Genomic DNA, 25,040 nt, shown 5'->3' on the forward strand with positions numbered 1-25,040 from the left:
AGCGGCTGCGTAGGTGTGTGTGTGTGTGGGGGGGGGGGCGTGGCTTAGTGGGCGCCCAGCTGCACGGGTTGGTCACCTCCGCGTTCTCAGCATCACGAATGCATCGGCGGCCAACGGGCAGGGGCGCTCTTGCCACGCCCACCGGCCAGCACACACAATATTCCAGCTGCAGCTCGTTGCAATTGTTGTTGTTGTTGTTCTTATTGTTAACAATATACAAATTGTTGTTGCTATTTGCTAGTACACAAATCGAGTTGTTGTTGTTGTTTTAGGTTTTTGCATAACTTCTAATTTGTTGGGATTTTACAATTTTTTTGTTGCATTTTTCAACGTTGTTTTTGTTGTTGTTGTCAACGTTATCGTTTTTTTTTTTTCGTTTTTGTTTTGCTTGCACGACTTTTGTTGTATTTGTTGTTGTTTACAATTTTGCTACTACAATTTCATGTTCATATTTTATACATAATATATATTTTATATATATAATATTGTTTCTTTACTATACAATAACAGCGGAAAAATTGCGTGTGTGTGTGAAATTTTCATTTACCATTTTTTATCATGCTCTTGATTTGTATTGTTTTTCTTTTTCTTGCATTTGTTTATAACAACTTTTTCATGTTAATATGTATAATTGTTTATCATTCTCGTTATAATATATATGTATATATATATATTGTGTATATATATTATGTATATCAATACCGTAATTGTTTTTTGTTTTTGTATTTTGTATTACAATTTTTTATGTATTTTCTTATCACAAAAAAATCATAATTATATATATATATAATTTATTATTATTAATTTTTAATATATTATTCTTAGAATTGAACAATAATTAAAAATAAACATAGGACTTAGTTACATTTTGTATGCGTGTGTGTGTGTGTCGGTGTGTGTGTGTGTGTTTATGATTGTATGTAGTTGGTTTTTGTTGTTGTTGTTTGCAGTTGTTGAAGTATTGCCAAGTAATTATTTGTGTCTTTTAGCCCGCCAACAACTTTGCCTTTTGCACGAGGTGGCAACGCCAGGCGGCGACGCCAGTGTTGCCCTACGCAGCAAGTGCAGCGCAATTGTTGGTTCGATTATGCTTTGATTTATTTGTTGTTGTTTGGCCCTTTTCGCTAAATTTGTTGTATGCAAATTTACAATTGTTGTTGTTGTTGTTGTTTTTCTTTACAGAGTTTGTTAACGAATTTTACATATACACTAAACATTATTTAATAATAATAATGGAAAAAACAAATAACAAAGAGCACACGTTTTGTGGAGCGCAAAAAAATAAAATAAAGATATAGAAAAGTAAGAGACAAATTTGATATTTGATTACAACTTTATGAACTTATGAACTGCAAAATTGATTTGAACGGAAAATATAAAACTAAACTAAACAGCCAGCAATTTAGGCGAATGTGCAAAGTAAATGTTCAAAGAAATAACAAGAAATTATAAATGGTTGTTGTTGTTGTTGTTGCATTATTAGTTGTTGTTCTTCTTCTTCTTGTTGTACACACTAATGCGCGACAATATGGCAACACTGGCGCCCAACTCATCAATTGCAGTTATTTGTTATTGTTTTTGTTTTGTTTTTTTTTTGTCATTTTTTTTTTTTTGTTGCTATATACAAACGGCCACCAGAGTTGCCACCAAAACGCGTTTTGAATTTGTTGTTATTGTTGGATGGTTTTCAATTTGATACACTTTTTACTTGCAGTTGTTGTTGTTGTTTTTGTTGTTGTAGTTGATGTTGTTGATTGCTGGGCTGTTTGTCTACTTGTTTGTTGTGTGTGTGTGTTGAATTGATTGATTTATTTCGTGTACAGGTAAATGGCCACAATCAAGCCGTAGAGACCCAACACCTCAGCGAAGATGAGAATCAGAATCATGCCGACAAACAGACGTGGCTGCTGTGCTGTGCCACGCACACCGGCATCGCCCACAATGCCGATCGCAAAGCCGGCTGCCAGGCCCGAGAAGCCCACAGACAAGCCGGCGCCCAAGTGAATGAAGCCCCTGGATAGAACAGATGGGAAAACATTAGTTTAAGGACACAAATTCACATGTATATATTTATGTATTTAGTAACTAACTTGAATAGGGTGTAATTGGCCGGCAAGTCCAGTTGGCCGGCAATCAGCACAGCGACGACCAGACCGTAAATGGCAATGATACCCGCCATGACCACAGGAATGATGGATTTCATGATCAGTTCAGGACGCATCACTGACATGGCAGCAATACCGGTACCAGACTTGGCAGTGCCATAAGCGGCGCCGAGTGCTACAGAGAGTTAAGAGAAACATTTCGTTAGATTAGTGCTTCAAATAAATAAAGAATAAACTTCATCATTTTGGTTCCTTCCCCATTAAAAACACCCTGTATTCTGCCAGCTTAGACAACTCTTTTTTTATAGCTATGCTTCAATGGTGTCGCACTGGCTGGAAAGCCTTGAGTGTTTTGGGCTAGCATACATGTTACATAATAATTAATGGGTTAACACTGGCTGGAACGCCTTAAGCGTTCTTTTTTTTTTTTTTTGTTTTTGTCTAATTGGGCTGCAGTGCACGTTATGTCATCGATCATACTTTCAAATAGCTCCTACATCGAAAATCATGTTAGCGTAAAGCTAAATTCTGTAAAATAACGTAACATTTAGCGGTCACATGACCCATACTTAACGAAAAACACACACATACACACACTCATAACTACTCAACAGAGCCAGAGTTGTCGTTTGAGTGCTTTATTTTTTTGTGCACTCTCTCGCATTTGCTGTTGCTCTCATTACGATATATTCATCATTTGATAAGGTCGAGTAAATGTGAAGAAGCCAAAGTGCTAGAGTTGCCAAATAGCTCTGACTGACGAATGTTATATACGCATGTGTGTATGTATGTACATATGTATGTATGCATGCACGCGCATTGAATATTGAAATATAAAACCAGTTTCATATGACGGTCAATGGTATTTGTTAAAAAAAAAAAAAAAAAAACACATTTTGTTTGCGTTTGTGTGTGTGTGTCTGTGAAGCGCAAATAAATCGAATTAAAACACGCATACAGTTGCGTATATAAAATGCTGGCAGGCTAAAAAAAATAACAACTGCACATCTGTATGTGCAAAAGGTAAGTGTGTGTGTGTATGTGTGCGCGACGTTTCAGAGTTAACGTTAATGGCATTTGCCGCTACGACAGCTGAGCGTAAATGAGAGAGTGAGAGCGAGCAATGGAGCTACAGTCGCTGGCTGCGCTAATTGGCACTGTCATGTGACATTTTGATGCTAATTAACTGTATTTTCCACTCAAATTGATATTCTATCGGTGCGAATTAAATGAAGGGCTCGCTAAAATACTCATATATACAAAATAAAAAAAAAATTGACTAGCATGCCGAACAAATTCGTGCAAGTTGTTGAAATATAATTAATAAATTATTTTAAAAAAATAACTTGTTTTAGCTCGTAATTTTTAGCTATGGTTAATTAAAAAAGCCACAAAACTGCACACTTTACTCGTATGCATACGTCATAGGAGCGCCATAAAAACCGGAATATACGTGTTTTTGTTATTTTTCCTTGCTAGCTAATGAGAAATACATGCATATGTGTATCCACATTTGTCGCTATCAAATATTGAGAAACAGACCTAACACACATTCAAGACATTTGTTTGTCGTTGCTTTTCTAATCAAACCCAAATTTCAAACGTTCTTCGTCTCGGAGACTTCCAAATGCTCATTAAACCTGTAGATATGTATGCATATGTATGTTTGTCTATGAAAAACGCTTCGTGTTCTCTAGCCCAGCAACAGGCAAACACATTTACATTCAATTGCAATTAATCAACAAAAATTCATTGAGAATATATTCTGTGGGCCTTAGACAAAGGCAAACATCCGAAGTAATGTATTTAAGAGAGCTCAAAATTGCATGACCAATCATGCTAGGGAACGGACAGGTTCTAAACAGGTTGAAGGGTTTTCCTGATTTTTATATAAAAGCGCTAAATACTGCGAAAACAGGTGCATTATTTATAGGCGTCAGATAATAGAAATAGTTTATGTGTAAACATGTCACAACTTTTATTTGCTTGTGCTCGGCATAAGTTTACAGTACATTTACATGGTATAAACAACAGCTGAGCGTTACATGGCACAATATTTTGAACGTTGACTGTAAAGGACTGCCAGTGTGTACACACAAATCAATAAAATAAATATATCTGAGCGCGCGCCAAGTCTTCAATTTGACTTTTGACTGCGGCGTTGCACTGCATTTAAATGCACACCATTTGCATGTAATAACAATTAAATTTATAAATGTGGCATTGACTTGGGGGTTTTTTTTCTTTCTTCTCGATATTTAACTGCCCTCAACGCGACAGACGCATGGCAGACATTGGCGTGGGTGCCTTGTGCCCAGTACACAAACCGCCAGAGAAGAGGAAGCGGACCGAGCATAGAAACAAAAACAAACAACCAGCACATTTTTAGATAAATATAAATGTGAGGAATATGTGAAAGTAGCAAGCGAAATGAATAAAGATATGTGTGTATATTACCAATACATACACATGCCATGTTTATACAATGTGTACGTGTGTGTGTGTATGTACAGCAACAAATTGAAGCGTCACAGTTGAGTGCGCACACAAAAGAACCAAGATAGCGTGTGAGCGAGAGATAAAGAGAGCAAGAGAAGAAGAAACAGCAGCAGCTTATCAAACACTGCTCAATGCGAGAAGATGCTCGATGCCGACGCTGCTGCTGCTGCTGCTTTTGTTGTTGCTTGAGACAAGTGAAAAAGTCAAAGGCATTGGAATGCACAATTCACAGAAAACAACAATAAGTAAAAGAAAAAATATCGAATTGTACATTGTTTTTCGAATAACTTAATTGTTGAGACATTTTTGCTTTGGCTTCTGCTTGTATTTTCTCATAATCTCTGCTGCACACACACACACACACACACATACACACAGCCACACTGACAGATTGCAAATTTGTGATTACAAATTGAGCGAATGCTTTGTGCGTAATCTTCATTTGATTAGATAATTTGTTAGTACAGGATGTGCGCGCTGAACGTTGTTACGCTCGTATATATTTGTATACTAATCATATTAATTAGAAGTTATTGTTAATTAATTATAATGCAGCACACATATGTATGTACATATACGCATGCACACCAAGGGCCTCTTGCTTGCCACGTTTTATACTCTCTCTCTCTCTTTTGCTCGCTCAGATAAAGCAGGGTCGTTATTGAGCTCAAAACTCAAGCAGCTGCTTCTCTGAAGCCTATGGAACTTTTTTGATTTTTTTTTTTGCAAGATTTTCAAGCTTTGAAAAGTAAACATAAAAGTAGCACGTGACATTAACATACAACTTTTACATAATTAACATACATACTTGGGCAAATGTATGTGTACACTTTACTATCAATTTATATGTATGTAAATGTATCTACTACTATTTCTATACTGAGTTTGCGCAGGCAAGCATCAGCATGTGGGTGTATGTGTGCATGTTTGTGTGTGTGAGTACATATGTCAGCCGCTTTGTGTGCATGTGAAGGATTTTCTGAAACCATTTATAACGAGTACAAAAAACAGCGGGCACTGATAAAAGCTCAAAGCAACGCCCATTGTGCGATATTGACAGGCAATGACTCAGAATCCATCACAGCTTTTGAGCGGTGTCAGTTAACTGCAACATGGAAACAAGCTGGCTTGAGTGCTGCTTAAACTCGCTCACTCTCTTATGTTTGCGTGTTCATTTGATCGTGAGAGCGCGCCAATAGCGTTGCCAGATATTGTAAGCCGCATGTTTTTACATGCAAATGCTAACAGTAGCTGCTCTTTATGATTTTTAATGTATAAATTTGTACTTGGCTGCAGCTTAAAATGAGTTATGCTGTTGACTTAAATTACATAAGCAATGCGATATCATTGTTGCCATGTCAAGAGCGCTATCTACAAATTTTGATACAGCACACTACGCTAATAAGCAAAGTAAATATTTAAGCCGAGCAAACTTTGCTCTTGGTTAACATTTTTTTTTGTGAGTAGAGAGTTGGACTCAAATCACAAGACTGAAATTGATGCATGACATAATAATTATGTCATTGATATGAGTTTATTTATCGAAAAACTATTAAAAATAATTTAGAGCCCTTCATTTTGGTGTATGCAAAAGTAGGTCTATTTTTTCGTGCATAAACATTTAGCATTGTGCTACTTTATCCGCAGCGCGTGCTTCTCTTTAATTCTAGGTGTATGATTTCTTTGCCTTACGACAACGCAAGGCGGGTCTTATCTTATCACAGACAAGTTATTGGTAAATAAGCCCGGACCACTTATCAGCTAAGGTAATATAATAATAATAAAAAAAGATGTATGGTTTCTGATAAGCTGTATAGAAAAGAACCCCAGGCATGTGATGCCTCTTGGCTGTGTGCTATGGTCGTCGAGTCGATTGATCATGCAAGGGCTGATGAGGTAAAAAGGAAAAAAAAAAAAAGTGGCATGTGATTACGCTTGTTGTTATGATTTCTATTGTGTTACAAAAACCAACAAAGCAGCGCTCAATCATGTGTTTGTTTAGATAAGCATGTGTTTGATGGGAAATCAAATTTTAGTAACCTATATATATGTCATGTTTTTATGATAAATTTTACAACAGAAATGCACGTGATGGAAAAAATGCACATGATGTGTCATATTAACTGCCCTACGCTACATATACAAGTATGCTATTAACATTTGTTGCCTTTTCCTGCCCGCATTTGTTGTGGAAGCCACATGCATGCAGTTCTCTGCGTATTCTACATTCATCAAAAGATAAGCCAAGAAAAAATAAAATACTTCAGTATGGCAACACCAAAAAGTTGGTCTTGTGACTGTGTGAAAAGGTAAGCGCGAGTTTCGCGTCATAAACTTCACAGAAAAACCGTAACTCTCCTCTCACACACACAATAGGAAACGATGACAATGCTTGGTACAAGAGCGTGCGCAACTCTCTCTCTCTCTCACACACTCTCTTTCCTTTATCTGCCGCTCACTTGCTGCTGTATGTGTATGAGTAATGCCGTTTTTAGCACGTTGAAAAAGAGGCAACGAATTTCTAATTTCGATGCTGCCATTTTTGTGTTTGCAATAAAGCAAATAAATGCGCATATTATCCATACAAAAATGAAATATAATTGAATATTTTTATATAATAAGCGTATATGCTATTAACTATTCTAGCTGAAACATGGAAACGTTTTTGCTAGTCACGCGCATTTCGAACCGACTCAAACTCAAACACAAACACATGCACGATTACGCTGTGTGTGACTTGACTGTGAGCGTATTGAGTTTTTGTACACTTGCCGCCGCCTGCCGCCTACAAAAGCGCCTACATACATACAGACATGGGTACTTTTCTTCTTTTTTTTTTTGCTGACTAGATGTTCTTCTTCTTCTAGCATTTACGCCACAAAATGTTCGATTTTTCTACGCATGCAGCGCTGCGCGTCCCTTTTGTAAACGAATTATGAAGTTTACAGGAAGGTTATTTTTCTTTTGGGTTTCGTTATTCGAAAGACTCACCTGAGAAGATAATGGCGGACGCAGCGCCCATAACACCGAAGAAGGGGCCATAGATGGGGTTGTCGTTGCTCGCACTTGACATTTTGCTTTGTTTTTTGTTGTGTGTTTGGGCTACAAGATGAAAATTGAAATTTGAATTCGTTTTTGTTGTTTCTTTTCGCTTATTGCACTTTGATTTCTTATGTTATGTTATGTATCGGCGTGTTTTACGTTGCTTTGCAAGTTGAAATAAAGTATTTTTATTACATATACAATATATGTGTATATATGTATGTACAAAAAATTTTCTTGCGCTGCTTTACGAACCACAATGCTGCTACGACAACGTACGATTTGTGAGTGAGCGCGTTGTGAGAGACCAAGAGCAAAACACTCGACGCTCGCCTCACAATTATTGAATTTTATCTCGAGTTTTTGAGTGCGTCGCTGAGAGCCCTTATGTATGTGTGTTCGAAGTCATGTGCCTATGTGTGCGTGCGTATGAGCGCATGACGGAATGAGCTTAAATAAAAAAGTCCAATTGGCAATGACAACGCACTGGAAAATTACGCACACACACACAGAGTCACATGCACACTCACATGAGTTATTTAAAACTTCATTTTCGAACACAATTGGCAATATTTGCGCGTTTTTTCGCGTCCAAATTTCTTTATATATTGACTCAAATTTGCAGAAATTTTTACGCTCACTGCGCACACTCTCTCACACACACACATATATGGGTCGTTCATTGCCATTGGTGTGCCTGCATGTGTGTGTGTGTGTGTGCGCATGTCGTGGCAGAAAATACTATTGTACAAATTTTTGGTACAAATTTTGCTCGTAGGTTTGCCATTTTCTGTTTTGCAATTCGACTTTATTATGTTTGCATCTTGTCGTAGCAGCATTGTCGTATATTATTACATGGTTAAATCTTTTTCGATTGCTCCTCATATGACTACTGTTTTTTCTTCACTCACGTGATTAGAAATCTAATTTAAAGCAACTCGCTTCTGTGGCTGGCCTTTCGGGTTTATTGCTGGCTGCTGCTGCTGGGCGACTAAAGCACGCTCTGCTTTTTGATACGGCACTGAACTCCTACGGTGCGTTTTCGTTTTCTTTTATAAACTTTAGTCACGGGGGCGGATTTTCGGCAGTGCTGCTATTTGGTTTCTTATCGATACTATTGTTTAGCGCTGTTATGCAACACTGATCCAGTGATCGACCTGGCAAAGGCGCTTTTGGTATTTTATGAGCTTAACAAAAAGTACAATTTTGTTTGGTATTTGTTTTGGATTTGGCTTAGTAACATTTTGGTATTGTCGAGTAAAGTTAGTATTTTTCTAAAGCTTTTGATAACAGAGTGTTCATATTTGTAAGCAACATGCGTGGATCCTCCGCCAGACCAGCGCCAACCATCGCATTGGCAAACAATTGCTTGGTGATCAACTGGGCCAGCTCCGGTTCGCTCGTACGCAAGGAATGCAGCTTCTTTATGATGGGATGTCTGCAAGAAAAGAGCCATTAAAAGGATTATCGTAGGCTGAAATACCCTCGCTCCAATACTTACTTTGGATTGATTTCCAGCTCCGGCTGCAATAGGGCGAAACGATTCTCCTCTGGCAGCTGATGGCTTTGGGTGCGTATGAAATGTCGTGCTGCGGCCATTTCCTCGACGGTGATAACACATGGATGAGTGTCCAGTCGAGAAGTAGCCTTCACTTTGGCCACCTGACCCTTAAGCTGATCCTCCAGCCAGGGTACGAGGCTGTCCAGCTCGGAGCGCATCAAGCTGCCTTCGCCTAAATCTTCCAGAGCAGCGGGATCTTTTGACTGATTGCGCATCTCCTTCTCCACAGAGACAAGCTTCTTGTTCTTGAACTTTCCCAGCTGCATCAGCACCAATTCATCGTAGGGCTCATAGCAGAAGAGCACAAGCTCGTTGCGCTTCTTAAGACTCTCATAGTAGGGTGAGGATTCGGCAAGGACGCGATTTGGCGCTGCCAGATAGTATATATCCTTTTGATCCGCACTAACCGTTGTGTAGTAGTCCTCCAGGGAAATGCGCCCAGCTTCCGATTTCGATGATTCAAAGCGCAATAGCTTGGCAATTTCTTCCTTCTCAGCGGGATCGGTGGACGTGACAATGCCCTCCTTTAGAAACAGTCCATAGTCGCGATAGAATGCTTCATATTCTTCTGGCTGCTTCTTGGCACGCTCCTGCAGGAAGCGTACGACACGACTAGAGATTACGCTCGACAGTTTGCGTATAAGGCTACTGTTCTGCAGCAATTCCCGACTCAAGTTTAGGGGTATGTCCTCCGAGTCGACAACTCCTTTCACAAAGCGCAGCCACTTGGGCAGCAAATGCTCCGTTTTGGACTGGATCAGCACCTTACGCGTGTAAAGAGCGACGCCGGTGCTGCCATCACGAGACATCTCGAAGAGGCCGGGCTTGCCCTCCGGAAAATAGAGCAGCGCATGTATGCTCAGTGGCACATCGGCGTTATAGTGTAGCGAGAAGCGGGGGGCATCGAAACTGTTGCTAATAAAGCGATAGAAGTCCTGATGCTGCTCCTTACTAATGCTTTGAGGATCCATCAGCCAAAGGGGCTTAATCTCATTTGCCTGCTTGCCGTTCAGCAGAATGGGTGAGCCCACAAAGTTGCTGTACTTCTTGATAACGGCGCGTATCCGATCCTCGTCGGCATATTCGCGGCAGTCAGTCTTTAAATGAAGAACAATCTTGGTGCCGTGTTCCACGTCCTTCACTTCCTCGATAGTGTAGGTACCACTGCCATCTGTAGCCCAGCGTAGTCCAGGTGCATTGGGTGTGGCAGCGCGCGTGTATACCTCAACACGCTGGGCCACAATAAATGCCGAGTAGAAACCCACACCGAATTGGCCAATTATATTGGATGTGGCCTGTGCCGCCTGATGGTCCTGCTTGAGCTGCTCCAGAAACTGTTTGGAGCCGCTGCGCGCAATAGTACCAAGATTGCTGACCAGCTCCTCGCGTGTCATACCAATGCCCGTGTCCTGGATGATCAGCTGCATCTGTGGCTTGTCTGTGGTGATGCGTATCTCCAGTGGCCGATCCTTGGCCGCCAATTCCGATTCAGCTGTTGTTCTTAGGGCCGAATAGCGAAACTTTTCCAAGGCATCGCTTGCATTCGAGATCAGCTCGCGCACAAACACCTCGTGATCCGAGTACAAGGAGCGTGCGACAATGTCCAGCAGTTGTCGTGTCTCTGCTTGAAACTCGTGCTTGTCCACGGCCGGCGCTTCCTTCGCAACTGTGGCGAATCGACGTTGCGGCAAGGCTGCATAGAATTTACCCATAAGCAACTACTCTACAAATTCGTTGCAAATCCTTACCTGCCGCGGGCAGCTGATGCAAAGACGGCGTACTCAATGCAAAGGTCGCTGCTCGATTCGCTTGCCGGCACAGCCGGGTCAGCTGACGGGCCTTGAGTAGCACACCAAAAGCACGCAGGGACATCTTGTGTTGGAATTAATGCTTCAATCAAATATTCTGCTAAAAAAAAAAAATAAATATAATTGATTGTGTCAGTTCAAACAAAAGTTGAAATATAAGTGTTATTTAACTCTCTGAGCGCACATGTGTTATGATTCTCGATTAACTGTTATCGATTTGTTTCTGGTAGTTAACAGCACTGGTATCGATTGCGACTTGCTTTCAAGTTTAAAAAACTTTTCAGCACTGATAATTTATGTTATCATAAATGTTGGAATACAATTTTTATTTTGTTTATTTTTTCAGGCTCGTCAAATAATTTTTTTTCGATAGTTTAATCTATTTAAGAAAAGGTGTAAGCTTTAAAAAAATGCTATTAATTTGGGAAAGTCCTGAACTTTTCAAAATTCACTAGATTGCCATCTTATCACACTTATGATTACTTGATAATGAACAAAAAACATTTGACCCAACTGCATCATAGATTGTCTCTTATCACAATTTAGAATTTCGCTTATATTTGCCTATTTTAGCATCGTTCTATTAGTTTGTAATCTCAGTTTCGAAAAGCGGGCCGTCGAATAGAATGCGAGCATTTTTAAGAGCTTCACTTGATATTGAAATGTATCGTTATTTGTGTGCGGTGTTCTTTACCATCTTAATTTTATTTCTAAGCGTTGCAGCTACCTCTGCTTCTGAAGATCACTGGGATGACCAGGTGTGTGGGTAGAGTGTTTGTTTTTTGTCCTATAAATTGTGACTGCGTTCTTTTTAACTTAGGCTCGAATCGAAAAAGAATGTGCGCCGTACTGCCTGAAAGTATTTCTATGGAACACTGTGAATATGAACCAAAAGATTGAAGCCTGCGATAAAAAGAATGAGCAGATGGCGGCTCTGCAAAGCCAGTTGGCTGTTTCAAAAGTCAAGGAAACCATGTATGAAAAAACAATTAGGGAAAAAAATGTTCACTGCAAAAGTGAAGAGCAACTTTATGCTGATGTATCCTCAATAAAACACAAAATAGACAATATGGCAGCTCAAACGCAAAGCGAAAGTAAACTGTTGCAAATATTAAAACAACTAGAAGACTACAGAGTAACTCTAGAGCTGAAGAACGAACAAATAAGATCATTGGAAACAAAATTGCAGATCAGCGAGTATTTATTAGAGAATTGCAAGGCAAATTTTACAGCTAGTCCAGCAGATCTGATGATAATGGATAGCAAACGAGAAGCGGATCATAAGGTTTTCGAAACAAGCTGCTTGCAAGCTGGAAACTCGTCAGATATTAGGGAAATCCAAGTTCCGGGAGCAGAAGCTTTTCGCGTGCCCTGCGACGGAAGAATCGCTGGGCCCGGCTGGATGGTGATTCAGCGACGTGTGGACAAGAGCGTGGACTTCAATCGAGGCTGGGCTGAATATAGGACTGGTTTTGGCGATCTTGAGGGCAACTTTTTCATAGGCTTGGAGAAACTGTATCGCATGACAAATTCACAGCCGCATGAGCTGTATATATATTTGGAAAATTTTGAAAATGAAATTCGCTTTGCTCGCTACGATAATTTTAGTATAGCTAGCGAAGAGGATGCTTATCAACTAAAAGTTTTGGGTAAATATTCCGGGGATGCTGGCGATGCCTTGATGTTGAATAGAAACATGAAATTTACCACATTTGATCGGGATAATGACAAACGCGACTTCGATAACTGTGCAATAGAGCGCCACAGTGGATGGTGGTACAGTCAGTGCGCACGATCGTAAGTAGTTAAAATAAACCTCCTTAATGAAATTGATAAAATATTAAGATTTACTTATTTCTCAGAAATCTGAACGGCCGATATTTTGAAAGAGAGTTGGACAAATGGGAAGGCATTTGGTGGTGGAATTGGCAAGAAACGCGCACTCTTAAGTCCGTGCAAATGCTGATTAGACCAACGATCAATTCGACGGAAACGAATTGAGCCAGCATAAAATAATTATTTGTTTAAATATATTAAAAAACTTTAAATATAATCACTAGTGTAAATATTATATTAAAATATGTGGATTCTTTTTTAATAAGTTAATTTTTTCAAATATGTCGCCAATAAGTAAAATGTGGCGATATATCGATTGCTGTTTTTAATACAATTACCGCAGTATTTTATCGATATAAATATATCGCTGATTTTTGCGCCCAGCATTTGTTAATGTCTAATTGCAACCCTGCTTCTGGAAGCGCGTCGTCTTCGCGTTGTAGTTGTATTTATTGTTGAGTTTTTTTTTTTAATTTTTAACTACTATAAGTGAGTGTGCGCGCTGTATTAGTTTATAGAATGTACTATTTGTGTTGCCTTTGGATTTAAGTTAGCACAGAATGACGTCCATTGACAATGTGCGTGTGCTGCTGCAGTCTCTGCCAGCAGCATCGCCTGCCGTCGGCAACAGCAACAACAATGCACAGCAAAATGAGTCGACGCCGGCTAAACTTGGCGCTGCTGCAACACCATTGCGCGCGAGAAATACCCAGCAGCAGCAACAACAGCAGCAACAGCAGCAGCAGCTGCAGTTGCAAGCACATCCACAATTTTTTTATGGTACGCCGGAAAAATCAACAACTGGGGCCAGTGTTGGTGGCAAGCAGCTCAGGGCGCCGGAGGAATTCTGGCGTGATCTGCACCAGTTTCACGAGCGGCGCGGGTAGGTCCTTGGCATGTCTATCATAGCCTTGATTTACTTGTTACTTTTCAACAGCACTCCGCTGACGCAGGCCGCCAAGATAAGTGGTCAGCACGTGGATTTATACCGGCTGTACCAGGAGGTCACGGAGCGCGGTGGCTTTAACAAAGTGAACATGCGCGATGAGTGGGACGAGGTGTACAGCGCGCTGGACACGCTGCGGGATCGTTGCGTTAATGGCACCGCTGGCATTAAGCATATCTATCGTCGCTATTTGGACAAATACGAGCGTCTGAACTTCTTGGGTGAGGATCCCGACAAGCTGGAGGCCTTGGAGGCGGTCATCGAGTGCGCTGATCTGGGCGCCAGCGCCAGTCGTGCGCGTTCACGTGCCTTGGCCGGCGCCAGCGTCGGGGGTGTAGGTGGCAGCTTAACTGGCGGCAGCTGGGGCAGCATTTTTGGCATGCCGCACTCCACGCTGACGGCCGTGCCCATGGCGTATAACCAGCGCCAGCATATGGTGAATGCGGATCGCCGACGACAGTACAAAATGTCGACACAGCTGCACAAGCACAGCAGCTATGAGAAGCTGCTGTTGTCGCTTATCTCACCGCTGCCCAACGAGCAGGACTTTGCCATCAATGTGTGCACGCTGATGGCCAATGAGCAGCGTCCAACGCTGCAGCTGAACGAGTGCCCCAAGCTGTTGGATGTGCTGCTGGCGCATTTGGGCGTCTATGCGGACTACAGCATGCGCCAGCTGTTCCAGCATGGGCACAACAATGCCGGCATGCAGGTGCGACGTCACTCGAAGCTTAATTTCTGGCGGGACTTGCTCTACGATAAGCCACAAATTCTGGACCTCTACACGGACGAACAAGCCTGGCTGGACAATGGACTGATCAACATGGAGAGCGACGCATGCAACGATTATCTGTTTCAATCGGATGAGCTCGATTTCGAGCTGGACTTTTTAAATTTACGTCGAAGTCATGGCACGGATGAGCGCATTGGCCAGCGTGTGCTGCAAATTGTTCAGCTATTGCGCAGCTTGAGTTTTCATCAGGACAACGTTACTCTGCTCGCCTCCAATCGTACGCTCTGGCGATATCTGGTCATGGGTGCCAATGTTCGTTGGAGTAAGTAGTCATAGCCAATGGCATTCATCTAGCTTATCAGTTAGATACGGGCCCTTAGATTCGTTTTTGTCTAAGCTTCGCTGAAATCGTCCTCTTAGATGCATTTTCCATATATTTTGAATTGCAGGCAACATCCACATTCAGGCCCTGGAAACGGCTGGCAATTTGGCGCAGCAGTTTGACCTACTGGATCCTGCCACGGACGAGCTATCGCGCAATCTGCTGGCCACGCTTTGCGAGGGCGTCGAATCGAATGATCGCGCTGTCATCATCAGCTGCCTAGAGATACTCTACAAACTGTGCGGACGCGAGGGCAATGCCCAGCACATAAATCGTTGTCTTGGCTTGGATTTCTATCAGCGTGTGATGCTGTTGCTCTCGCTGACCGATGTGATGCTTTTGATCTTCACGCTGGAGGCGATCTATGCGTTGAGCTCTTTGGGTGCGCGTCCCTGCTCGATGTTGATGCAGGTGCGCGGTCTGCTGGATCAGCTGGTGGCCTTACTAACCGTCGAGGCGCAATCATATGGCGCGGCTGGCTGCATTTTGATGCGCGTCGTGGAGGTGGTGCCGGGTAATATGTTGTCCACACTGGCACAGACCATACCGGGCACTCAAATGACACAGCTGATGACGGCCAAGCAGCCACAGCAGCCAGCGCCGATTGCTGCACTGCCGCCGCCAGCGCCAACACAGGTCCAAGTGTTACCGCCACAGCCGGAGACCGTTTCGGTGTCTGTGCCTGCGCCTGCTCCAACGCATACGCCCGCGCCCGCCGCTGTGTCCCTGCCTGTGCCTAGTTTGCCGCAGGTGCAGCTGCCTGTGCCCAGTTTGCCGCAGGTCCAGCTACCGCCACCGCCAACCCAACAAGTATCGATGCCTGCTCCAGCGGCCGGCACAGTTATGCTGCCTGGATCGTTGCCCGCAGCGCCCTCAGCGCCGCAAAGCTTTACCCATGATGATGAGACCTATGCGCTGGCCTGGCTGGGTGCCACCTACGAGCGCGCCGGCAATGGTCATGAGTATCGCGTAGAGCAACAGGAGCTGTACACCATTTACCTATCGCACTGCCAGAAGGCGGGCAAGCTTTCGGTGGTGAATCGACTGCAATTTCCGCGTCTCGTGCGGCTCATATTCAATGCGAGCGTTGGTCCAGCCATTGTGCGCCAAATGGACGGCACCGATCTGCCCGGCACGCACTATGTGGGCATAAGGATGCGTGCTCAGCCTTTACCCATGCAGCAGCAGCATCAACAACAGCAACAACAACAACAGCAGAAGGCAGCAGCAACGGCGACGGCAACAGCTGCCAAAAAGGAGCCAGCGCTGGTGACCAAATCAGAGACAACAGCTGTAGACGCATCTGATGAAGCTACAGGCTCACAGACGCCCAGCTCCTCGCTGATTAAGAGCCTGCTGGCAAATAAAGTTAACGAGCGGCAGCTGAAACAAAAGGCCCAGGCCCAACCGCCTGCGCTGGTGGCCACCACAGCCTCAGCCACGGGCTCCCCGGCCAGCCAACCCATTAAGGTGACCTCCACGGCAATTAGCGCCTTTGTCAACAATCCGCTGATGCAGCACACGCCCGTAAAGGTGGGTCAAACCACCATAAAGCCGTTGCATCCGCAGCTGGCGCTGGAGAAGAAGCCAATGACGGACTCAGCACCACCGCCGCTGGCACCATTAAGCGGCTCCAATGTGCTTACGAAGGATGCGCAGGGGCGTACCGTAATTATACAATCCAAACGCAAGCTGACCATCGATGAGGAGCAAAACAAGCGACTGGCATTGGATAGCAGCAGCAACACGCCCGCTGGCAAGGATGAGCCGCAAGTGACGCCCTCTAAAAATGCGGCCAATCTCTACGCAGATTTGGCTGCTTCGATACTAGAAGATGAGGATTTGGACGATGTGCCGCCGCTGGCAGCGTCCAGTCAAGAGCAGCAGCAGACAACTCTGCAACAACAACAGCAGCAGCAGCAACAACAACAACAACATCAGCAGCAGCATCAGCAGCAACATCAGCAGCAGCATCAACAACAACTGCAGCTCATACCCGCCAAGGTGCAGCCCACACAGCGTCAGCTCATCTTTCCCGCTGGCAGTGCGGGAGCGCCACCGCCGCAGCTGAAATTGGCCACCACGGCGACCATTAAAACGGACCAGGGCTTGCAAACGGTGCCGGTCATATTGCAGAAGACAGAGCAACAGCAACAGCAACAACAGCAGCAGCCGACGCAAACACAATATGTGCTGGCCACCAATCAGCAGGGACAGACCTATCTGGTGGCACAGCAAACGGCGCCAGTGGCAGCGGCAGCCAATGCGCCGGCCACGCCCACGCTGCTGGTTACCCAAGCGGCGCAGCAGCAGACCAAAACAATTATCATATTGCAACAGCCGGGTGTCAGTGCCAGCAATGTGCCCGGCACACAGAAGGTCATAATGACCACAGCGCAGGGTCAACAGGTGCTGGTGACAACAACGACAGCGCCTGCGGTCGGCCAGCCACGGCCCGCAACCCAAGTCCAACAGCAGCTGCAGCAACAGCAACAAATCTTTCTAAATCCGCAGCGTGCGGTGCCCGCCGCCTTGGGTGCTGGTCAAATGTCGCCCTCGCTGCTCTCGCAACTCAATCAGATACCCGCCACCATTAAGCTGCATCAGCCGCAGCCGTCGCAATCGCCACAGCTGCATCGTGGCGGCATTGTGGCCACCAAGACAGCGCCCATACCGCAGCTTCAGCAGCATCAGTCTATTATACAGCAGCATATCATCTCCGGCCCGGCGGCAGCGGCAGAGAAGCGGCAGCTGCTCCTAGGCGGCATCAAGGAGACAACGCTCATCACACAAACGCCCGCCACGGCTGCCCCACTGCAGCAGAGTCAACTTAACTCGCAGACAATCATTACCACACAGCCGCCGGCAGCTACCACACCGATTGTTGGCGCTGCACTGCAGCAGCAACAGCAGCACATACGCAGCGTGCTCGAGCAGCAGCAGCAGCATCATCCATCCATAATACAGCAGAAGATAACTATGCCCACAGTGGTGAGTGCTGGCGAGGATTACTATTTAGCTTATGTCACTGAAGAGAGAGTAGTTGAATAGTCCGACGAGCTTATGTTTATGTATATGTATGCCACAATGAACTAGGATATATGCAAGTATATATTCTATTCTGCTTGATCATATATTGCATATCGTAATGCAAACGGAGGCATAGGAGCATGTTGGCATGTCCTATTTCGTACAGTGTAAAATCATATATTCTATTACCATATACTTCGCATCTCCATATATATTTTTGATAAGTGACAACTCTTGAGTCGTTATAGCCAAGTGCGTCTGTCTGTTCCTATGTGAGGAAAGGATCATCTAGTTATTATGATTAGAGATTTCTATGGGTACCTAGTTGTTTATGCTATAGGTCAGAGTCTCTCCCAAAAGTTTTTTGTTTTGAACCAAAACCATCAGCTTTTTTTTTGATTCCTTTCGGTTTTCTTAGCAACTGGTCTATATCTACTATAAAGGTTCGATAGAAACATTCCACCAATAATCAAGTTAAGATCATAAATATATTATTCGTATACATTATGTTATGTAGCTCTATTACGGCATAGGTATTTACATTTGGGCATTTCAAAGAAATTAATCATTTCATTTTCTTTGCAGCTAACGGAGACGGTCAAAGCTAAAGCTGCGCCAGCAGCAGCAACCATTGCCAAGAAGCCAATGGCGCCACCAACGCCTTCGCTGCCTGCGCAGCAACAACAGCAGCAGCCGGTGCAAATGCCAGCGCTGAAACCCACGCAACAACTACAACAACAAACGCAGTTGGTCAGCAGCGAGTCGAAGCCCAGCATTATGATTGAAGCCAAGCCGGCGGAGCAATCCACAATTACAGCAACAGCAACAGTTGCTTCAATGCCAGCAACAGCTGCAGCAGCTGCCACAGCTATTGCCTCCACCACAACAACAGCAACGAGCATTGTTAGCAATAGCAATCCAACAGCAGCCGGAGCAGCTACCAGCGCTGTGCCCGTGGATGTCAATTGGCTGTTCATTTGCGATTGGCGCAATTGTCCGCGTCGCAAATTCAAATCGCTCAACGAGCTGCAGCACCATGTCTGCAATGTGCATTGTCCGGATCATTTGGACACCGGCGCTGAGATCTATTGCCAGTGGGGCAGCGGTCCCAGCTTGTGTGACAACATAGCCCGTAAGCGTTACTCACTGATGACGCATCTGGTGGATCGTCATTTGGCCCTGGATGATCTGCGTGCGAGCGTGCAGCGTCGCCTTGCCACGGGCATACACAATGTGGCGCCCACCCAGCCAACGGTCACAATTGTGCGCAATGTGGGCAATGCCAGCAATGCGCCAGCATCAACAGCGGCAACAACAGCAGCTGCTGCTGCGCCAGCGACAACGGCCACGGCTGTGGGAACCTCGGCGCTGCAGGCAATTAAACGACACTCGGCCGACTTTCTCAACTCCAAGGAGCTGTTGGATGAGAACGAGGGCCCAGTCACAAAGAGCATACGCCTCACGGCGGCGCTGATATTGCGCAATCTGGTCAATTACACTTCGACGGCCAAGCGCAGCCTCAAGCGGTATGAGCCGCATCTGGCCAATGTGGCATTTAGCAATGTGGAGGCCAGTGGTGTCCTCTCCCACATACTGCACGAGCTCAGTCAGTAATCTCCCCAACTAATCAACTATCTAAAAAAATATATATATATATAGTATATGCATATACATATAAACATATTTTTCTACACCTCACGCTGCGCTGCTATACAAAAAAAAAACTAAATATTTAAACAATTATTTCTATTAACTAATGACATTATTAAATGTGAACAAATTGAATGAAATGAAGTGAACGAATATATATTTGGATTTTGGAGCAACTCGCGTTCAATTTGTTGGGTAAGTTTCAAACAATTTTGTTAACATAAATGAATCTAGTTCGAAATGAAAATCTTAAATGGTTTGGGAGTTATTTTATAAGTCGTAAAGTTCAAAAGGCTTTCGATTGTTTCTACGGATGGAATTAGAAATAATTTCTTATGCATGAATCCAGTTTTATTTTTATCAAATTCAGGAGTACAAAAAATTAAGTCTCGTTTAAATGTGAATCTGCAGCAAGAGAATTTGCTGGATATGTCAATCTTTGGTATGCATTTCGCCTGAAAGAATTCAAATAAACATCTCCGAATTTCATTAAATAAATCTTGAAGCTAACAACCTAGAAAGAAAGAAATAGAAATAGTCTCATAAAAAACATTAACGAACCCACGGATAAAATATGACAAACTTTAAAAATATTTTTTTTCTCCTAAATATATTAAGTATAAATCTCAAATGAATCTGAACAAAAAATCACGAATGAAGCGTCTTCAGTCCTTAGGAATCTTTAAGCACTTAAAAAATACCAAAATTGTTTGAGGCAGATTTAAAGTAGGTTTTGGTCATAATATAAAACTTAAAATTCACTATAAAGTTTAGAGGGTTACATGTGTATTACGGGATAACTATTTAAATATGAATGAAAGAAAGTTGCCCATGAATTGTCAGTCTCTGCCAGTGCAGCTGCTTGGCAGAAATATGATTCAAAGTATGATTCAAACTGTAACACTTAGAAACTAATACACATTTGTGTCAGGGGTTTAGTTGTATAAGTCCCAGAGCGAGATCTGTGCGTCCATGCCAGCAGCGGCCATAATGGGGGCACGCCACATGGACACAGGTTCCGAGGAGTAGGCGAGATCCATGACGCCGCCTTGTTTGTGCTGCGTCAGCACGGCCAGTGGTCGCAGGCTCTTCCACGAAAAAATGCGTATGCGACCGTCCCAGCCAGCGCTGGCAAAGACCTTCTGATCGGAGCGTATGCGCACACAGTTGACGCCCGGATTCTTGATGCACAGCTCGGAGCCGCGCTGCAGCTGCATGGATTGTCGTTGATAGCTGAAGGTGGTCAGTTTTTCGGCTAGGGTTGGCAAGTGGAAAACAACATTAATTGGCAGTTCAGGGGCAACAAATCTTAGTGTGTTCTTACAAGCGCCGCCCACTATGCCGCGGTTCGTGATGGGATCATAATCGACTGTCAAGGCATCCGGCGCCAGTTCCATGACATCAATCATAACACCGCTGCTAAGATCCCAGGTGAGGAAATGACCGGACTCGTAGCCGGCGAGCAGAAAAAGCTGTGAGGCGCACTCGAAGGGCTTAAAACAAGTAACGCTGCCCAGCTTGGCCAATTGTGGATCATCCGGTATTAGCATCTGTGTAGGCGCTGCCGGATCCGTAACATGCAGCACACCAATTGCCGTCTCCTCACACGGATAGAAGAGTAACTGTTCGTTTGTATTGTTGGGATTTATGTGCAGCGCTGTGCGACAATAGCCCAAATGATTGCCCGGTGTGCTGCGCTCCTTCACATAGCTGTTGCTGCTAATGGAGTACATGGTGATGGTGCCACCCTTCTCCTGCGTGATCAGATGCTCTTTGGTGTGATGCAGATTCGTAATTGGCGCGTTGCCCACCTCAAAGTTCAGCGACGAGCGGTTTGTCTACAAGACAACATTCATTTGTTTTTGTTTCAGTGTTTGTTGTTGTTTTCGGCTCACCTGTAGATCCCAGAGAAATACTCTGCCTTTGAGGGTGCCCGCCAGCAGGCGCTCGCTCTCATGAAAACATATGGAGTTGACGGCGCCCATGTCAGGGCAGCGTAAACTGAATACAGGATCAGGTGGTAGCACAGCCATTTTAAAACGTGAATTGAATTAATTAAATTTAACTAAAGCGTGTTGCGTTGCAATCTCGATAAGATAAATAAAGGGTGTTGCGATAAGTTGTGGCGGCAAATCGATGACGATTGCAATGTGGAATAAGACTGACAAATATCGAAATGTCAATGGCGCGATAAATTTGTGTACAAAATCCACCACTTACAATCCACATACACAGCTTTCAGCTGTTGCTGTTGCACGCGCAAGCCGCCAGATGTCGCCAGTGCGCTGGCGCGTCACGCACATGTTTCAAAAAGCTTTCAAAAGCGATAAAAGAAACTAGAAAAAAATGGGAAAGAAAAATTATATTTTATTTTTATCAAATTGTCGCACAGCCTTTAAGTGAAAATAAGCTGAACGATTTTACAGCAGAAAATATCATAAAATGCGCTAAATGCGCACAAAGCGCACAGTTGCCATTAAAAAACATAACGTGCCAGCAAAGCCGAGCGACTTTTATAGACTTTACCAGCGTCCAGCTGGAGGGGCCTAGACGTTAAGGCAACGATCATAAAAAGACTTGTCGCTTGTACTTGGGCTGACTGTAACAACCTAATGCCAAATGGCCTAAAAAACATACAGATAAAGCGTGCCCCCTCCCAAAATAAAAAAAAAAGATCGCAAAATAAACATGCTATAAGCTCGTTAATCAATGCTAAGTTGACAGTTTTAAGTGGCTTTACCGATTTTTTGTTTGTTTTGGTTTTCTTCAAATTTTTTTTTATACCTTTTTCCATTTTGTACAATCAACAAGAACAACGCTGGAGACTCCTGTTGCGTTCATATGATTTAGTAGATGCCCCAATAGGGCCAGCCAAAATTAAAACAAGCTATTTTTAATAAGAATAAATTATTTTTGAAAGATGTTTTTAACAATTTGGCTTAGTTTTGATATTTTAGAAACATAGTTGAGTTATATTTTAGTTTTATTTATTTCATTTTTTTGACATGCATGTTAATTCATGCGAAACTTGTTAACATGAGTATTACGGTTGCTTTTGAAATTTTGTGTTAGTGGTTTAAAAATGTTGATTGCTTTTAAATATAGTTTTATTGGCTTAAAACTCTTAGCTAAATTCTTTTATTTTAGTTTTTTGTTTCATTTTTATATTTTAAACATGCATGTTAATTCGTGTAAATCTTGTTAACAAGAGTGTCCAATTTTCTAATTAATTCATTGGCTTAAGTTAATTCTATCTTTGCATAATACATTTTGGTTATTTTGGTCTCATTTAAAATAGACTGTCTGAGCGAATTAGGAGCACAGTATTATATAATTAAGTCTGGCAACACTTTGAGTTAGTTTGACATACATGTTAATTTTCAATGTAGGGCTTAGAAGGTTGTTGGAAATCATAGATTTTGAGCTTATTGATAAAACGCCGTTAAATAATTGTCTAGAAATATAGATTTTAAACTGTTTTTTTATTTTTTTTATAACTAGTTTGATGTGAAGCGATGTAGTGTAAAATGTATTTAACATGCATGTTAAAGTTGTCTGCATCTTAAATTATAGCTGAACTTTATGGACTTTATAAGATTTAGGACTAATCAATACTTTGCGATATTGGAAACTTCGGAAAAAATGTAAAAAATAGTTGACATGCATGTTAAATTTTTAAATTGACATTCAATTTAATTGCTGGATAAGATGTCTTAAATAAATGTTTTGAAATGTTTTCTAATTAGTTATGCCTAAACATACAACAAATTTGACGTAAATAGGTTCAACGCCAATTTGAGTTGACATTAATATTAATAGCAAGAATTTCTTTAGTTAATTGCTTTAAACTGCTGTGTGATTAGAAATTCCAGGCAGCTGTTGCAGCTTTCGACTAGACCCTTAGATCTAGACGTAATTGTAGTTTAATGAGGGCGCAACAAGTTAACAACTCTCACAAATAGCTCGCGGAATTCCCCATCCCGTTTTGTTTAAACGTGTCTAAAATGCGGCTAAAAGTTCCTTTAACGGCCAAAGCGAATCGTAAAAAAGGTTAAAGCCTTTCCACACCAGACATTGAGCTCATTTGCTTTGGTTTCGGTTTTTATTGATTCGGACAGACGGACAGCTGCTCCAGAGTGAGAGAGTCAAAAAGAGGAGAGCCATAAATCTTTTTGCCACAGCCTCGAGGTGAGGCGTTTAGTGGCCTAAACTATTTATGCATACGGCTATCTGGGTAATCCATTTGAAATGGGTCAACAACTGCAACTGGCGACTCCTTAAACGATTCGCATGACCCAAACCCAAACCCAATACCCAGCCCAGTTCTTGGTTTCCAGTTCCCAGTTCCCAGTTCCCAGTTTCGGTTTCAGTTCCAGTTGAGAGATGTTTTAAAACATATTAGCTTGTTACCTTAATGAAGTCATAAATTTTCGCTATCGCATTGGAGCATCTCCTCGTGCCTCTGACGGCTGCAGGTTTCTAAGGAATTCCAATTCCTCTATCCAATCATTTTTTTGGCACACAACTGAAACTGAACAACAAAAAAAAAAAACAAATACCATATCCATATCCAAAATTCATATATGACCAATGCTCGATAGTTAATCAGGCTTAGTTTGATATATGCTGACAGTGCTAGCCTCTGGTGTAGACCGCCAGCTCAGCACCAAAAGGGGTGGCAGCACACAGCAAGAAGGGGGTGGAGGAGGGGAACCGGACAGTGCCAGGACAACCCGCTGTGCCTGTTCCGCGTATCCACGCATCCGATCGCTATGAAAATGAAGTTATCACGCGACAAACAATGACCCGTCCGCATTGCTACCTATAACTTTATATGGTTGTCATTATTAGCCCGGCATTGAAATGGACCCACAGCGCCAATTTATTTATGCGCTACCTTAATGGAGCCCATCTATATAGACCAGTTCGCATATCGAATCCGAGAGAGAGAGTCGAGCGTAGCCGATGTGCCGGCCCAGCTTCAGCTTCCCTCTCGGTTCTTTTTTATTTGGCGTTTTTATGGCATTATTTTCGCAGTGTTCATGAATCATATTGAGCGCAAGAAAGAACTATAAAATACGTTCCCTGGAAGCCAGGGGGCATCTTCGCATATAAGCTGAAGGTGTTGGAATTTTGATTTGACTGCAACAATGCAGCTTGGCTTGAAGCAAAAAAGCTATAAAATAAGTATAGGGAAAATATATTCAATTATTGTGGCGGGATTAGGGCTGTGTAAAAACGATTGTGAGTATTAGCGAAAGTTGGGTATCAACAAGTAGAAGGGGAGTGATCGGCTAGGGGATACCCTGAACCTTCCTTTTCTTGTAGGCGTAATTCTAAAATGAAGGAAACTTGTACATACTTTTCTGAAAGCTACTTGTTAAATTTTGTGACTCGGGTCATTCAAAGCTAAGAGATTTGCTCAAAAAACCAGAATTTGATATCGAT

The 25,040-nt window shown here is 42.9% G+C and overlaps 5 protein-coding genes across 5 annotated transcripts; 2 read left to right on the forward strand and 3 right to left on the reverse strand.

Moving 5' to 3' along the window:
* Positions 1-887: 887 nt before the first annotated feature.
* Positions 888-8,764, reverse strand: LOC115758292 (V-type proton ATPase 16 kDa proteolipid subunit). The gene is made up of 4 exons (XM_030698858.1): positions 8,558-8,764; positions 7,596-7,706; positions 2,091-2,280; positions 888-2,013 (listed from the first exon to the last, which is right to left on the reverse strand). Exons 2-4 carry the CDS (start codon positions 7,675-7,677, stop codon positions 1,809-1,811), a joined length of 477 nt encoding a protein of 158 aa, XP_030554718.1. The 5' UTR covers positions 7,678-7,706; positions 8,558-8,764; the 3' UTR covers positions 888-1,808.
* A 91-nt stretch (positions 8,765-8,855) lies between these two features.
* Positions 8,856-11,153, reverse strand: LOC115758291 (heat shock protein 75 kDa, mitochondrial). Its single transcript, XM_030698857.1, has 3 exons — positions 10,956-11,153; positions 9,148-10,900; positions 8,856-9,084 (listed from the first exon to the last, which is right to left on the reverse strand). The coding sequence occupies exons 1-3, from the start codon at positions 11,077-11,079 to the stop codon at positions 8,910-8,912; spliced, it is 2,052 nt and encodes a 683-aa protein (XP_030554717.1). The 5' UTR covers positions 11,080-11,153; the 3' UTR covers positions 8,856-8,909.
* Positions 11,154-11,615: 462 nt separating this feature from the next.
* Positions 11,616-13,062, forward strand: LOC115758227 (fibrinogen-like protein 1). The gene is made up of 3 exons (XM_030698778.1): positions 11,616-11,773; positions 11,836-12,812; positions 12,878-13,062. Exons 1-3 carry the CDS (start codon positions 11,642-11,644, stop codon positions 13,014-13,016), a joined length of 1,248 nt encoding a protein of 415 aa, XP_030554638.1. The 5' UTR covers positions 11,616-11,641; the 3' UTR covers positions 13,017-13,062.
* Positions 13,063-13,370: 308 nt separating this feature from the next.
* On the forward strand, positions 13,371-19,706 carry LOC115758250 (AT-rich interactive domain-containing protein 2). Its single transcript, XM_030698806.1, has 4 exons — positions 13,371-13,734; positions 13,789-14,852; positions 14,980-17,903; positions 18,528-19,706. Exons 1-4 carry the CDS (start codon positions 13,412-13,414, stop codon positions 19,554-19,556), a joined length of 5,340 nt encoding a protein of 1,779 aa, XP_030554666.1. The 5' UTR covers positions 13,371-13,411; the 3' UTR covers positions 19,557-19,706.
* Positions 19,707-19,814: 108 nt separating this feature from the next.
* Positions 19,815-21,717, reverse strand: LOC115758211 (guanine nucleotide-binding protein subunit beta-like protein 1). The gene is made up of 3 exons (XM_030698761.1): positions 21,488-21,717; positions 20,917-21,430; positions 19,815-20,847 (listed from the first exon to the last, which is right to left on the reverse strand). Exons 1-3 carry the CDS (start codon positions 21,623-21,625, stop codon positions 20,528-20,530), a joined length of 972 nt encoding a protein of 323 aa, XP_030554621.1. The 5' UTR covers positions 21,626-21,717; the 3' UTR covers positions 19,815-20,527.
* Positions 21,718-25,040: the final 3,323 nt, after the last annotated feature.

This window comes from Drosophila novamexicana, unplaced genomic scaffold, assembly GCF_003285875.2.
Source record: "Drosophila novamexicana strain 15010-1031.04,08,12 unplaced genomic scaffold, DnovRS2.1 tig00000137-arrow-arrow-pilon, whole genome shotgun sequence".
Lineage (NCBI taxonomy): Eukaryota > Metazoa > Arthropoda > Insecta > Diptera > Drosophilidae > Drosophila > Drosophila novamexicana.